Source organism: Engystomops pustulosus, chromosome 1, assembly GCF_040894005.1.
Source record: "Engystomops pustulosus chromosome 1, aEngPut4.maternal, whole genome shotgun sequence".
Classification (NCBI taxonomy): domain Eukaryota; kingdom Metazoa; phylum Chordata; class Amphibia; order Anura; family Leptodactylidae; genus Engystomops; species Engystomops pustulosus.
In genome coordinates, this window is record NC_092411.1 from 104,311,978 (window position 1) to 104,328,724 (window position 16,747).

The 16,747-nt window shown below is 40.9% G+C and overlaps 1 protein-coding gene across 1 annotated transcript in view; it reads left to right on the forward strand.

Annotated features, from left to right (window-relative positions):
- The first annotated feature begins 3,044 nt into the window (after positions 1–3,044).
- ROR2 (receptor tyrosine kinase like orphan receptor 2) overlaps positions 3,045–16,747 on the forward strand; it is a 106,975-nt gene continuing 93,272 nt past the window's right edge. Inside the window, exon 1 of the mRNA XM_072150758.1 lies at positions 3,045–3,496. Within this exon, the coding sequence (XP_072006859.1) occupies positions 3,424–3,496 (73 nt within the window). The 5' untranslated portion in view covers positions 3,045–3,423. The remainder of the gene's footprint in view (positions 3,497–16,747) is intronic.

Consider the following 16,747-nt stretch of genomic DNA (forward strand, 5'->3'; position numbering starts at 1 on the left):
TACAGCTTCTCCAGCAATCACTATATACAGCCCTCTCCCAGCAATCACTATATACAGCGCCCACAGCAATCACTATATACAGCTCCCCAGCGATCACTATATACAGCCCCCAAGCGATCACTATTTACAGCCCCCAGTAATCACTATATACAGCTTCTCCAGCAATCACTATATACAGCCCCCCCAACAATCACTATATACAGCTCTCCCAGCAATCACTATATACAGCTCTCCCAGCAATCAATATATACAGCTCCCAGCAATCACTATATACAGCTCCCAGCAATCACTAAATAGGGCCCCAAGCAATCACTATATACTGCCCGCAGCAATCACTATATGCAACTCCCCCTGCAATCGCTTAATACAGCTCCCCAGCAATTACTATATACAGCTCCCCAGCAATCACTATATACAGCCCCAGCAATTACTATATACAACTCCCAGTAATCACTATATACAGCTCCCCCAGTAATCACTATATACAGCTCCCCAAGAAACCACTATATACAACTCCCACAAAAACCACTATATACTGCTCCCAGTAATCACTTTATACAGCTTCCCCAGCAATCATTATATACAGCCCCCCAGTAATCACTATATACAGCCCCCAGTAATGTCTATATACTGCTCCCCCAGCAATCACTATATACAGCTCCCCCAGCAATCACTGTATACAGCCCCCAAAACAATCACTATGTACTGCCCCCAGCAATCACTGTATACAGCTCCCACAGCAATCACTATATACAGCTCCCCAAGCATTCACTATATACAGCCCCTAGTAATCACTATATACAGCCCCCAGCAATCACTATATACAGCTCCCTAGCAATGGCTATATACAGCTCCCCCAGCAATCACTATATGCAGCTCCCCCAACAATCACTTAATACAGCTACCCATCAACCAGTATATACAGCCCCCAGCAATAACTATATGCAGCCCCCAGCAATCACTATATACAGCTCCCCCAGCAATCACTATATACAGCCCCCAGCAATAACTATATGCAGCCCCCAGCAATCACTATATACAGTTCCCAGTAATCACTATATACAGCTCCCCCTGTAATCACTATATACACCCCCCAGCAATCACTGTATACTGCCGTCCAGCAATAAATATATACATCCAGTTATCACTGTATACAGCCCCCAGTAATCACTATATACAGCCCCCAGCAATCACTATATTCAGCGCCCCAGTAATCACTATATACAGCTTCTCCAGCAATCACTATATACAGCCCTCTCCCAGCAATCACTATATACAGCGCCCACAGCAATCACTATATACAGCTCCCCAGCGATCACTATATACAGCCCCCAGCAATAACTATATGCAGCCCCCAGTAATCACTATATACAGCTCCCCCAGCAATCACTATATACAGCCCCCAGCAATAACTATATGCAGCCCCCAGTAATCACTATATACAGCTCCCCCAGCAATCACTATATACAGCTCCCAGTATTCACTATTTACAGCCCCCAGTAATCACTATTTACAGCTCCCCCAGCAATCACTGTATACAGCTCCCACAGCAATCACTATATACAGCTCCCCAAGCATTCACTATATACAGCCCCTAGTAATCACTATATACAGCCCCCAGCAATCACTATATACAGCTCCCTAGCAATGGCTATATACAGCTCCCCCAGCAATCACTATATGCAGCTCCCCCAACAATCACTTAATACAGCTACCCATCAACCAGTATATACAGCCCCCAGCAATAACTATATGCAGCCCCCAGTAATCACTATTTACAGCTCCCTCAGCAACCACTATATATAGCTCCCCAGTAATCACTATATACAGCCCCCCAGCATTCACAATATACAACTCACCCAGTAATCACCATATACAGCCCCATCCAGCAATTACTATATACAGCCCCCCAGCAACCACTATATACAGCTCCCCCAGCAATCACTATATACAGCCCCCAGCAATCACTATATACAGCTCCCCCCAGCAATAAATATATTCCTCCCCCAGTAATCACTATATACAACCCCCTGGGAGCCTGGAACCAAATACACTGTGGGCGATCGGGCGTCACGCGGCCACCCAAATCGGCCACATTTGGTGGGGACCCCTTTAAGAGCAAAGTGGTGGGGACCCCGGGGCGCCCCGCCCCAGGCACTCCTCCTATAATTTGGCCCTGTATCTAACCTTTTGACAGCTTAAGGTCCTGACACTACTTAAGTCCCCTAACAGTACAGGGAGTCTACTGTTTTGTTGCGATACACATGAATCCAATGCCCCCAGTGCTGTAGGGTTGTAGTGCTAATGGCTGTAAGGGTGCACTGTATATAATAATATTTAATAATAATATTATGATGTAATAATATTTAATCTAATAAAGTTTAAGTTTTTTATTTAAGAAAACATTTTTATTGTGCCCTCAAACCGTTTCCAGTAAATTCTTTCTCCTTAGTGGAGTGACCTATATAAAGTGTATAAATAATGGTGAGCGACAAAAAATATCCATAAAATCGCATTATAAGACTTTTTAATAACAATTAGAAGAAAACTGTTGGAATCACAAGCAGGCTCTGAAATTTTGCGCCCAAAAACAGAAGAAGTTGAGAGTGTCGTAAAATACCAATATTATGGCGCCGACATAAATTTATGTGCAAGATGCGCAGAGAAGAAATAAAAACGGACGCCAGTTTTCCGTTTGAAAGGCCATAAATAATGCCCCCCATTGTGACCACAAGCAAAAACTACACAATGAACATTCCCTCTTACATAAAAATGAGAGAATGTAGGAATAACTGCAGGCTCTTCTGATACGTTCATAAGCAGACATCAAATCTTGATAGGAGTAGTAGTATAATAACGCGGAGTGCTGAGAATAGTACACAGAACTATGTGACTAGTGAGTAGGAGATTCCTACCTGGACGCGATCACCTGGTGTCGTGGCCAGCAGATGGCGCTCTCACAGACCGCATCTCACTCCGTGGCTGCCAGAGGTTCCCCGCCGTGACGTCAGGATGCTGTTGGCAGGGGGTGCAGGGAGAAGAGCCTGCCCACTCCTACCTCCCCTCACACTCTGCGGGACGCACAAGGGGGCAGGTCTGGCACTCTTTGGAAGGACTGCTCCAAACTTTTTTTTTTTTTTCACTTAAGTCTTTTTTTTGGGGTCTGTCCATGTCCCGTGTGGAGCTTACAAGGATGGTTCCAGTGGTTACCTAAGTGCTGAATCTCCGTGCCACACTGCCCGGGAGTGCCACACACCGCATTACCGGAAAGGTAGAGCCGCACACGGCTGACAAAGAGCCCATTGTACGGGGGCTGGAGGACAAGCAGCGGGCGGCACGGGGGCTGCCGGGCAGCCCCTCTCCTTCGCCACATTTGCCAGCCGCACTCTTGTAAGGACTGTGGATGCTGTAAGGATTTGCCTGATGGAAGCTGCCAGGATGTCCGCGGGATGTGCCCTGCTGCTGGCACTGTGCACTGTGATACATGGAGCTGCAGGTAAGACCCTGCCACCAGTGTGATGGGCACTTTCCCTGCCCTTGTGCACCAGAGTCATCCCTCCTCATGGCACATGGTGCCCCTTATAACTGCATCCATATTACAAGATTGACTCCTTTGTGTGGCTGTATTACATGTGGGGTAACTATCCGGGGGGTGGCTCTCTGCAGGGTCCTAGCATGGGGGGTTTGGAGGGTAATGTAATGGCTTCTGCTGGTATCTTCAGTATAATTCCTTCACTTCTGTGGATCTCAGTCATCTATCTTATCAAGCTGGATGTGAGGAGAAATGCTGGGTGGAGTAGTGATCCCAGCCTGGAATTCTTATTGTGACCAAATATGACAATTTTGTTGTTGTTGTTGGTATGATTTTCTATCTTTGTATTATGTGGCTATGTGAATGATTTAATATGAGATGCAACATGGATGTCTCTGCCCTCCTAAGTGGGCATCTGTTAGTGTGACACACCCTTAGTAGTGAGGGCGGGTAGGAGGCATCTGCAGAATTGCAAACTCAAGCGTTAAAGGAGGCTGCAGGGTTAAATAGTGTGCGCAATATTCAAACAACACCTACTATCCCTCAAGAAGGTCAGAAGTGCCAAAGTTCCCCTTACGTGGGCATAAACTCATACCCCTTAAGCTTATTTGAAATTTCCAATACGTTAAAAAAAATCCCTCTAACAGGGAGAGCCCCTGGCATATTATAGAAGCCTTTTCTTCTAGAAAACCCTCCAGCCACAGAATCCCCAATCATTTTATTGTTCCCTGATTGTCCTAGCAATTTGATAACAAACAGTGGAATAATATTGGAATAGTTATCTCCCTCTCGTACAGTGGGGGCGCACTTATAGAGACTTAGAGGGGCATTTATTAATTTTGGCGCAGGGTACCGCCAGAACAGTTCTATATTTTTCAGGGGGATATAAGTTTGTGGTGCAAGGGATTTATGAATTGGCTCTACAACTTGCGCCAAAAAACTTGTTGGAAAAATAGAAGCGCCAGAAAACTGTTCACAAGTGGCGGCAAAACTTTGCACCCAAAAATAGAACCAAGTCGAGATTGTCGGAAAACACCAATATGATGACGCCTTTATAAATTCAGGTGTAAGAGGAGCAGAGAAGACAAAAAACCACTGCCAGTTTTCGGTTTGAAAGCCCATAATATATGCCCCCTTTAGTCTATGAGTGATCTTGCCTCATTATGTAGAGGGGTCATTGGGGGCTTTATAAGGGGCTGGATTGCCTCAGAGATTACAGGAAGGTCAGAAGTGCATGGAAAATAGTGCAGATAACTGCAGAGAAGTATGTGGAACAAGCAGAGATAGTGATAAGCTTATCACTAGGGTCCTATCTGCCAGTGAATTGTTGGACATGTACCCCTGCTGATCTCAACAAATACTAGGCCCTCTCTATTTAACCACTTTGTCTCAGGCTGGGTCAATCTGGTGTCAATCCATTCAGTAATCCTGGTGTATGACTGTAAATTTTTTGTCTACTTACCCTACTGAGCTGAGAACTTGTCCAGTTCAGTGGAGGGGGGTTGTGATCCTGGCTCAGGGGAGCAGAAGTGATGTTGTATATTGGAGTGGACATGTTAATCAAATGCATGTTTTGAAAGAACTTTTCTTCTCCTAGTCCAGCTCTAATCCATTTAGCTCTCCGCAGGAGGTGACAGATGCTTGGATTGTGGACTTCCTGTTGCTCAGCTCCGGGGTCCTGTACTTTCAGCTTCACTGCCATTTGTTGTATTACCTGCAGGAGGGGGAGGGGAGGGGGTCTTGCTGCCTCTTGTGTGATGTGAGACATTTGATCTGAGGTTTGCAGACAGTTTTCTCTTTATCCCTTGTTGATTTATGATGACCTTTGTAGAAAGTGCACAGTGGGATGATCTTTTACTTGTGATGAAAAGTTTTGTGTTGCAGATTATTACATATTTGGATCCAGGAATAGACATAATATAATGTTTCAAAACATTTTATATAACTTTAGAACTATTGTGTAGATGGTACCAACTTTTTCAACTGTGTTACACAGAGATTATTTTCACTAAACTTGATCATTGTATATATCCAAGGAATTAGAGGCCACTGTTACCAGATCACATCTAAGTGGCTTAAACTGCCAATCATATGTCTATGGCCCAGTAAGACTGGGTGGTTATAGTTATATTTTTTCCAAATATTCCCAATATCAGTCACCTATTATGTATATATGTAAGGATTCAAATTCTATATTCTTAAAGGGCTGACATTGGGCAGTAATGTTGCATTCTGAAAAGATTAAATTGATCAGATTCTCAGAATCATTTTCTAAACTACTGGTCGGTCATGGATAGTTGCAGTGGCTCAGTGCCTTCTCTTGGCTAAAGTAAGAATGCGTGTATGGGAGTAGGGGGTAAATAGGAATAATTGTCAGACTATCATACCATCTGGAAAATGACATCATACCTTGCTCTATTAGGGAGGAATGTATCGCGCTCCATGGAATAGTTTTATATCTTCTGCACCAATGAGGCATTACCTGATACCATTTTCCATTGTCCCTCTGAGAAGAGTGCCTTAGGGATATATGCTTTACCTGTTGGGTATAATTCACTGGTCTGGAGTGCAGGGATACTAAAACAGCAAGAGATTGGCATTTTGGTTTTCCAGGTGCTAAAGAGCTTCTCCAACTACATCTGGCATTGGGCCCTCTACATCCGGTATAATTCCTATTATGTCACCAGCGCTGGAATATCTTATCCTTTGATAAAGAAACATTGGTGCTACTGTACTGTTATTGTAAATTTGCTTACAGGAAATATTTTAGAAGTTATGAATGCGTTGAAGATGTCTAGAATCAGTTCCTGGTGAAGGAGAGAATGTCCTTGGGTGTAGACGCCATGATGTTCTTTTGTTTCATTTACTTTAGGTGACCTCACTTTGAAGATATTTATGACTTTACTTTAAGGATAACATCACTCCAGAGATATTTACCTCTATGTGTGAGTTCATGCTCAGATAAAAGACATCCATCAATTTTTACAGATGTAGGTTGATTTATCTGGAGTTGGTGACTACACAGAAGAATACTTTAGTGGAAAGCTACTTACCATACAATCCCTTATAGAGAAAGATCAACAAAATATCTCTCCTTTTAAGAAGTTTTAGCTAAGTGTATGTGGCCTCATCACAACACATACTGTAAGTTGTAGCCTATATGACAGATGATGTTCCTTCATCTCCAGTATACTGTTTATTGAAGGTTCATTGTACCATCACATACCATGTCATTTATAGACAATTATTAATCCCTCTCCTACATTCAATATATAATTTTTAGCAGATTTTTTACATTTTGAAATCAATAAAGTGCATTGTTTTAGTAGGACATATATTTACTAGTCCTTCTTGGTTTGTATGTACTGTTGTTTAAGTGAGTGTAGAAGATGCTGACTTTTCCCATTGAGGTTAAGTTTCTCCTTTGTTCCAACTGGAAGTGATCTGATATCTATGGAGCAATCTCTACTCATGTGTCTTGGCATGCATGTCTTAGTATCTTTTCTGTGTTCCCAGTAATAACATTGAGATTGTAAATGTTCCAATTATTCTTGTTTCATCGTCCTCATGTTTGACCTGGAAATTTTTATGAGAAACCAAACTCCATCTCTCAGGCCAGGGTATATTTATTTTAGCTTGGAACAGAAATGCTTTTTTTGACATGATGTTCTTTGTTGAATTGGAAGCTTAGAGTTTACATGGTTGAAAGGATGTTTATATAAAGTGATCAGCAAAGATCATATGAGAGAAGTTATACTAAAGAATTTTATATTCTATAACATTGGGCATATATAGAATTGGATGACCATAGTCTCAACTTAAGGTGACACTAAATACTATACTATACAATGTTCTCAATTTATTGTTTATAGAAAATTTAAATTACTAGACTCACTAAGGATGGATATGTACCTTTTAGGTTCTCCTTCTGACAACCCTATACACATCCATATGCCTCTTACAGAAAAGATAATGAACCTGTAAAATGACACCTCTGGTGCTAGAATATCTACTTGTCTGAACAAAGGACTGGGCATGTTTAAATTCAACACGACTTATCCGTTTTTACTAGTGTCAAGGAAGCGTTTGCACACTCCAATTCACATAAGATGGTAAGCTGGTCCCCCTGACATCACATTGGTGGCCCAGGAGTCAGGCCATATAGCTGTTGGATGAAGCAGGGAACCTTGCATCACTGTCCTAACAAATCCTGAGCATATTTTGAGATTAGCTATATTTCAATAACAAATAATAATACAGGAAAAATGACACCTTTACAGACTTTTAAAGTGATCTACTGGACAAACTAACCACATATATGACTTCTGCTGTAGTATGCTGGGTAATTATTACCTGGCCTTACATACTAGATGTGAACAATGCTCATGACACATCCCCAATAGTTTTAGAGATTGGCTAATAATTGGAACTTAATGATTGAAATGGTGATTTTTCTTTTTAAATAAATCTACCTGTGGGGCATTCCTCTTACTTGTAAATAGGAATTTTGCCCAGTGGGGGAAGGTCGGTAATGAAAAGAGTAGTAGAAGAGAATTAATCACATTTAACTAGTTCTCAGTTGTTTGCAGGAAACCTGCCTTTCTTATGCATGTTGGTGTTGTTAATCGGCATTGTAATTGGTATGGAAATAGGTTTCATTACTAATTACAAAACTAACCGGCCTTTCCTTGGCATTGCGTCCAGGGCTGAGTTCCTGTTTCAATACCCCATTGATTATTGGCCAATAACAGGTGCCTGTGAAAACAAATATATGTGTTTGATAGGCATACATTCAGCTGTGATATTGACAGGTTGGATACAAACCCGCACTATGTTTGAACTAGTTAACCTTTTGATATTAAAGGGGCATTCCAGTGGTAGAAAAATGCAGCCTCTCTTTTATTCAAACCACATCACAATTTTTCAATCAAGGTATTTCACTTCAACTCTATTCACAAAGCCTGTGTGAGTAAGGTGACTATGGGTTCTTTCTTTCTGTAATCCATTGTGAACTGCTCAAATTTTGACTTGACATTTGACTACGTAGAAAACCTAGTGCTAGATTACCTATTTTATATCGTTTTATGCCATATTGATTACCAATGTCATGGATAAGTCATTAATATCTGAAGCCTAGAAAACTATATCAAACACTGGCCCTAAGGTTTGATCGGCTGAAGTTGAATATTAGAAGAGGCTATAGCAGCCATAGATATGACAATGGAAAGGCCTATTAATTTGTATCCAAATATCAAATATTGATAAATATTATGTTAAGGATACACCTAGAATGTTTAGGTCCCATAAAAATATTCTGTGATAGATGAAGAGTACATAATATAATATTTGCTAAACCAGTGCAAGTCTAAGTGAACCCCTAAAATGTGGCTTTATGGGGCTAAACTGAATTGCTTTGTATTTATACTGAGGGAAACTTTTCTCCTTTGGCTTGTTTTCTCAAATGTTTGCAATATGTAGGTGTTTAGATTTGTCGCATCTGGAAGGGTAGTCTTGTTTTTACTGCATGGGAGTTTAGGGTCTAGGATCACAATCCTCGCCTTTCTGTGTCCCTCTTGACCAGGAAACAGACAGATATTTCAAGTTGTTTAGTCCCGTTGGAGTTGTTACTCAATAAAGGAAGTTGTTATTAGGCTAAGTATGTCTGAGGGTTATGCACAGCTCAAGGCATTCAGTCAAGCAGTTAAACCTTTTCAAGAAAAGAACAGCGAGGAATTAGCACACTGAAAGAAGATTCATTGTTTGTCAACCCCAAACCTTTCTCTTATTTAGCCCATTTGCAGGTTATTTCAGCATAAGTAGAAGAACAAAGGCCCATGAGCACAAAGTGACCTACCTTCCCCATTCCTCAATTTAACACTGAAATGTTAAAAGTCATCCTTCTAAAATAACTTTCTTGAGTGTTTGATATAGCAACTTTGTTTAATATTGTTAAATTAATGGATCTAGGTTCTTCCTTTACTTGTTTAGGTGTCCAAAGCGTTACCTATGTTGTAATTATGAAACTCCAGGGTACTTGGGCCTATATTGTATTATGGTCAGTGGTTCTTTTCAAGTGTTTCTGCTTTTAGGTGAGAGAAAGGTCACAGGGGATAGTCCACTGTTTAGCATGTAGGCTAAAAAAATGTTATATAGCTGCAAGCACCAAAATCACATTTTTTAATTATAAGATGAGGGAAAGGGGTCTGCTTTTCTCCATTGAAACAATGCAACTGTTCTCCTTGACTATGTCTGGTATTGTGTTTTTGCCTGATTTTTAGGTTGTTTTCCACTAATGCCACACAGTAGTGGTTAGTGTTTGATTTTCACCAATCATGAAAATGGGGGTCTGCACGCGCCCCCAGCGGTATGTTTTACAGAGCATACAAGATGCCTACCCAGAAGTCCCATAAAAGTGGTCATACATGTGGACCCTCAGGGATCAACAATGCATCTTTTGTCCAGATTGGTGCTATGTAATAAACTGAAGAAAATTAGAACGAGAATGTTAGATGAATACTCACAATTAGAATGGAAATATTAGATTAACACTCACAATTGTTGTCCGGGCTTCATGTTTGACATTATGTTACAATATTTTCATTGCCACATCTTATTTTTTTAAATAGTGTGAGTTAACCATTCACATAAAACCTAGACAAAAATTCAGTGTTTTAATGCCCCCCTGCTTACCTCTGCAATGAGTCAGGGTCTCTTAACTCAATCAGAGAACAGTCTGAAGAACAAATATTTAAGTATGCTTTTATTACACCTTCATGTCATTCCCAGAAACCCTTTCCATATGTTCTCCACAAGCCGAGCCGGCTCGGTCTTTTTCTTTATTGTTGGGAATCCTATTTGAATCCACTACCTCAATATAAGGGATACTTTGTTGACTTTGTGGTTCTCCCTGTTTAGATATGACAGGGTGCAGACTTAAGGGATACAGTCTAAAAGAAAATTTGGAAAGAAATGAGTAAAAACCAAAATTCCTCCTAAAGGCAGCTGATCTTTCTTCACAGGTTGTATTCACTTATTCTTGTTCCGGACAAGAAGACTTTTGGCAAGTTAACCAGGAATGAAAAAAAGCAACATATAACATTTTTTCACGGTCAATAGATTTCTTTTTTATTATTAAAGGGGTTGTTAACCTCTTCATATTTGAACATATGTGTGTTATATAAGAGACTTAACCTACTTAGGTTGCAGTAAAGAGTCACTGTTTAAGCCAAGCCTTAGATACAGCACATTTGGTTAACAGACCGTTGGGTGAAAATACAAAAAATACAAAAAAAAGTATTTACATGGCCAGATGAAACAATAGAATGAGGGCCCCACTCACAAGAGCTTGCGATATATAACATGTAATGTGTATGGTCAACTTAAAGGGGTATTCTTATCTTAAATATTAATGAAGTATCCTTATGATATGTCATACATTTACAACAGCTGGGTGTCCCATCTCCGGGTACTCTATCATACGGATCCAAGAGGTATAAATTGATGACCATTCATTAAAGGAAATCTACCATCAAAATCAAGCAGGGTAAACCAGGGACACTTACTCATAGATCCAGACACTGTGCCTGCGGTAATCTTCTTATATTTGTTATCCATGTTCTCCTTGCTAATGAGACAGAGTTCTTAGGTTGTTACTAGAGCCTCTCCATGCTACAGCTTTCACTGTGCAAGGAGCACTTCCTCCTCCCACTGTGTGCTTAAACTTCCTCTGCTACATTGAGATAACATCAGGTTTAGGGAGGGCGAAGAAGTGTAACAGATTGTGAAGCTGCAGCATGGAGGAACTCTGGTAACTCCCCCAGGAGCCCTTCTGGCTTATTAGCATAATTATAAAAGATGATTTTAGGAATGAAGGAGGCCATGGATTACATATAAGAATATTACCACAGTCACAGTGCCTGTGTTGTGATGAAAAAGCTGTAACACTAAACTAAAATGCAAGTTTTTATATGGGTAAATTTTTTACCAAAAAAGTAACAACATGAAGTACTATTGATAGAGAGGATTTTTAGCAGAATTTGTATGTGGAGTTTGAATTCTGCAGACAGTGGCGTTGGTATGTCAAAAATCCGGGGGCCTCCTATCTTTTGGGCTGTGCCCTGATTTTCCCCAGCTCAGCAGGACTATTGCAGGAGCTGTAAGGGATATTACTTGAAGCTGTGGGGGACATTACTGGGGGGGGGGGCTGTGGGGAGCCCTGTGGTCATTACAGGGGGGCTGTGGAGGATATGACTGAGGGTCTGTGGGGGACATGACTGGGGGGATCTGTGGTTGACATAACTTACTGGGGATGTGGGCGACGTTATTTGCTGGGGTCTGTGAGGAACATTACTTACCGGGCACTGTGGGGGCATTAATTACTGGGAGCTGTGGGTGAAATTACATATCGAGGCTGTGAGGACATTACTTACTGGGGGCTGTGGGGACATTAATTATCGGGTGCTGAGGGGGGTCATTATTTACTGGGGGCTGTGGGGACATTATATGCTGGGAATGTGGGGACATTACTTGGTGTGGGGGCTGTGAGGACATTACATATACAGTATGAGGCTCTATTCAGTATGGTGTTAGTTTTAGTGGGAAGGGCATTATTTAGTGTGGGTATTATTAGGTGGAGGCTCAATGATTAGAAAAGGGAAACAAAAGGTGGGCATTAACTCTAGGGAAGTTGAGGGCGCATCATTTAGTGATGGTCACATTGAGGGGGAATTGGTAGAGGCCACAGTTATTAACTGTAGGTTGCATTATTACATTTATACGCTACATTTGGGGAAAGTTATTTCATCTGTGTGTTCTGGAACTGAAAAGTACAGGGGGCGGTATGTACAGTAGTGGACACCATTGAAAGTTTGCTACATATGCACTGGGGCCCGTGCCCCGAATCTCATACAACCCTTGCAACGCCACTGTCTGCAGTAAAAATACATTAGAAGGTAAAAAATTGCAACAGTAAGAAAACCATTTAACATATTTTTATGCAAACATTTGTACACGTTTCTGCTTTCTTTCTTATACTTTACATTGTTATCATAGTTAAATATGGTCTCTGGAAAAACCATTATCCTTTAATACTACCAGCCTATATAGTATGATTGCCCATATAAAACAGAAATATAAATAGTTTAATACATTGTAAGATTTTTTATTATGTTATATTAAATAGTTACAGTTTTATTGTAATATTGTTGAAATCATGGAGAACATTTAGATATCTGATTTTCTTCGCTGTATGAAAAAAAATTGTGTTCTTTCTTACATGAAGAGGAAGTGCTCTGAGTTTTGTGGCTGTCGGCTCATACATGGGGCTGTGGAGACCATGGCTGTGTGTATTACCCATTGAGACTGTGTGCTAGAGATTGAGATAACGGTTAATACACGGTCATAAACAACAGTTGTAGGCATGTACACCAATTCATGTATATATATGCTTGATGCATCTGGATCTCAAAGGTAAGTAGTAAGCAGTGTGACATAAGTAGTATGCAGACACATAAACAGTATAAAAATAATTACAGGCCATACACGTATCCATTCTTCTTTCTGTACACTATTTGAAGGCATCCTTTGATTTTGCTTCTAGTGCTTTGCTATGTTTGTTGATATGATAAACTCCTTTCTGGTGAGTTTAAGTCCAAAATCCTAAAAAGGTGTTTGTATAAAGTTGGAGCCTGATCAAAAATGCACTTTGCTTACGCTAGCCACATGCAAGTCTCTCTTTCGCTTTTTCAGTATGAGCAGTAGGAGGTATTAAATAAACGAGAAGCCATATTTTCACCCAGGGAATGCAAGTTTATAATAGAGTCATTATTGTTGACCACAAATATTGCAGATAATACTAATATTATGCAAAAGAATTTCCTGTCTTTTTTTAATAGTTACAGACATAGTACATACCTTATAAGTGGAGGCCACAATCCCTTTAGAGTGTAAAATACCAGTATAAAGAAAATAAACCATAAAAATTCAGCATGATAAACCAGGGACTCATAGATCCAGGCACTGTGACTGCGATAATCTTCTTATATTTGTTATCCATGGCCTCCTTTCTAAATGGACTTTTAAAATGATGGTAATGAGCCTGAAAGACTATTAGGGTGGTTCCCAGAGCTCCTCCGTGCTGCAGATTCACAGGCTGTTACAGTGTGCAAGGAGCACTTCCCCCCTCCTACTGTGTGCTGGTAATTTCTGTGCTGCAGTGAAATTATATCAGGCAGAGGAAGGGTGGAGTGCCAAGCAGGAGCAGAGTGGGAAGCTGAGACAGTGTAACAGTTTTTGAATCTGCAGCATTCTGGGACTCTGGAAGTCGCCCTAGTAGCCTTTTAGGCTCAATAGCATAATTTTAAAAGTTCATTTTAGAAGGAATGAGGCCATGAATAACAAATATAAGAAGTCACAGTGCCTGGATCTATGAATAAGTGTCCCCGGTTTTTCCAATTTTTTGAGTACTCTTAGGTTCTGAGGTTGCCCATACTTCTATAAACGATTTCGGCCACAATGGATCAGGCGTGTTGGCTGCAGGGCAGGTGATCTAGGCCCGCCATGCCTCATGACGGAGGCTGCTACAGTCTTGCATATGACCCGTCCCGGCCACTCCACTGTGCTCCACCACTCCGCAGTGGCTACCAGCGTGTGAGCAATCTGAAAGTTCCATGTGGCAGAGCTGGAAACAAGGCGTCTGCACGCGGGTCCCTCTACAATGCTGTGGCGATCCAGACAGCATCAGATGACCGTCAGTAGTGACAGTGATGGAGATGGGAGGCCGCACACAGATCCTCCTCAGGCACCTGGTGCTGGGCAATGTCATGTCCCATGAGTACAGGAAGCTATTGGCTGATCTCCTGTGTGCCGCTGCAGAGGCTAGTAAATACTGTTGGTGCGGCATCCGCTGGCATGGAGCAATGGGGCCAGATGGCTGTACAAGCTTTAGTGACGGCCGACGGTGCAGGGCTGTTTCAGGGATGGGCATCAGGGCAGACTCAGGCCCCTTTCACACTTGCGTTTTTCACGCGCGTTTTCTGCGCAGAACTTGCATTGCACTCTGACCCATTGTAACCAATGGGTCTTTTCAGACTTGCATTTTTTTTCACGCACACACGCGCATTTTTATTAACGCACGTTTATATCTCGACATGCTCTTCTTTTTGCAAGTCACGCGCGTGAAAAACGCACCATACACGTCTATGGAGACACATCAAAAACGCATTGCACTCTGAGACACACACAAGTGCAATGCGTTTTTCACGCATCAATTGCCATAGAAAAGATAGAGCTCAGTCCTGAGTCCATTTCACGAGCGTTTTCTGCGCGTGAAAAACGCATTGAAATTGCATTGAAAACACGTGTGAAAAACTGAGACACTGAACAAACTCTGACTGAAAACTGATTGCACTCTGATGCAAAATGTGCGTTTTTCACTGACCAAAAACTGATCGCACCCTGATCAAACTCTGACGTGAAATGCAACGCGAGTGTGGAAGGGGCCTTAGTGGGCCAGGCGGCAGTGCAGGCCTTAGGTGACTTGCTGGATAACGCCGATGATGGTGTACACCAGGTGCAGACACGTGCCTCTTGTTGAGCTGGCTCCGTGTTAACCCTGCTGGATCTGATCTGAGGTCCTAATGGGTCCTCGTGGGGGAGTGCAACCAAGAAGACACAGGGGGAAAGGGAAAAAATGGCGGAGCAGTGGCACCAGTCTTGATGTGGTTCACATCAGGCGGTTCCGGATAAGTATTATGTGGCAAGATTATGAACCCATTATACTTATGCTGTATGTGTATGCCTTCCTTTACACTCTCCGTATAGTTTTCAGACTCATCACTTTCCAGCAGACAGGCTGATCCATATAGATGAGTTTCCAGACATGAAAATATTTATTCAACTCTCCCAAGTTTGTATCTTGCCTCTTAAAAATTCTCCATTCTGTTTGGGTTTTTATTAACATCATATATTTAGATGTTAAACAATAAACTCATCCCAGCCTTTTCTTAAAACCAACAATTAACTGTGTTAAGCCCAGCAGGGTAACAAAGGGGAAAATGGTGTAGATTACCTGTCCCATCTTTGTCCTTTGTAAGTGCTGAAGAGGGAGGTAGTCTGCTGGTTTATGTGAGGTCAGTCACTGGTTAAAAGAGAAAACAAAGAGCCTGTCTTCGGTTTCAGAGGAAAGGTTCAGAAGCGATCAGCTATCTTGTAAAATGGAATCGGGCTTTAAACTGTGCAATAAACTTTGAAAAGTGCAGTGCAAACCGATACTGCAACACTTCAATAAGCCATTCATGTCAAGCTCCTGAAAGGTTAATGTACATGGGCTGGATGCAATGAATGATACTCTGAGTGACCACATCACTCTATCAATCTATACATGAACAATTTCGGAGTACATATTTAATTGGGAGAGGAAAATCTTTCCTGCCAATAAATAATCAATCAAGATAAAATGCTAACATTCCCAACACTTGTGGCCAATTTAAGAACATTTGAATTTGTATTTGCAAATTAACCAATCAATATTTTTTGGAACATAGTGACAAGTAAAGTGACATGGTTTCCATGTGGATTGTCTACCTAGAAAATAGATTAGGAAGAACTGATTTTACTCCTTTCAACATACTTTTTATAGAGAATAATTTTATTTTTTATACCTGTTTATTAATTAAAAAGACTTTTCCAAAATTTTTATAAAAATAAAACATAATAAATAAACCTTGAATACATAAATCATCTGACCTCCTATATTATAGCGTCAAATTTAAAGCGTCACATTTTACAAAAAAAACTTGGTTAGAGATGAAAGACATCAAGTTAGAAATCAACACAATCGTGACCTATTTAAATTGTTTTTTTTTCATATTAAAAAACATTTTCATCTCTGTGTTCCATTGTAACTGTTCAGACAATGTAAACAAGCATGAGACCTGAAGATCATTAGGTTGCAATCTGCGTTAGTTTTCTTTAACTATGGTAAGTCTTTGCCTCCCAGGGCAGTATAGTAGCATGATTTGTACAAACAATTCTAGAGATATTTGACCAATGAGAATATGCATTATATATTATAATATTATATTTTGGTCGAGGATCTATGACCAGCTTATAGTTTAGATGAATGTACTGAATTATTATTACCGGTACTTCTGTATTTTTGTTACCTAGAAGAATGTTGATGACGGACATATCTATTGACAGATAGGTCTTGCTGTT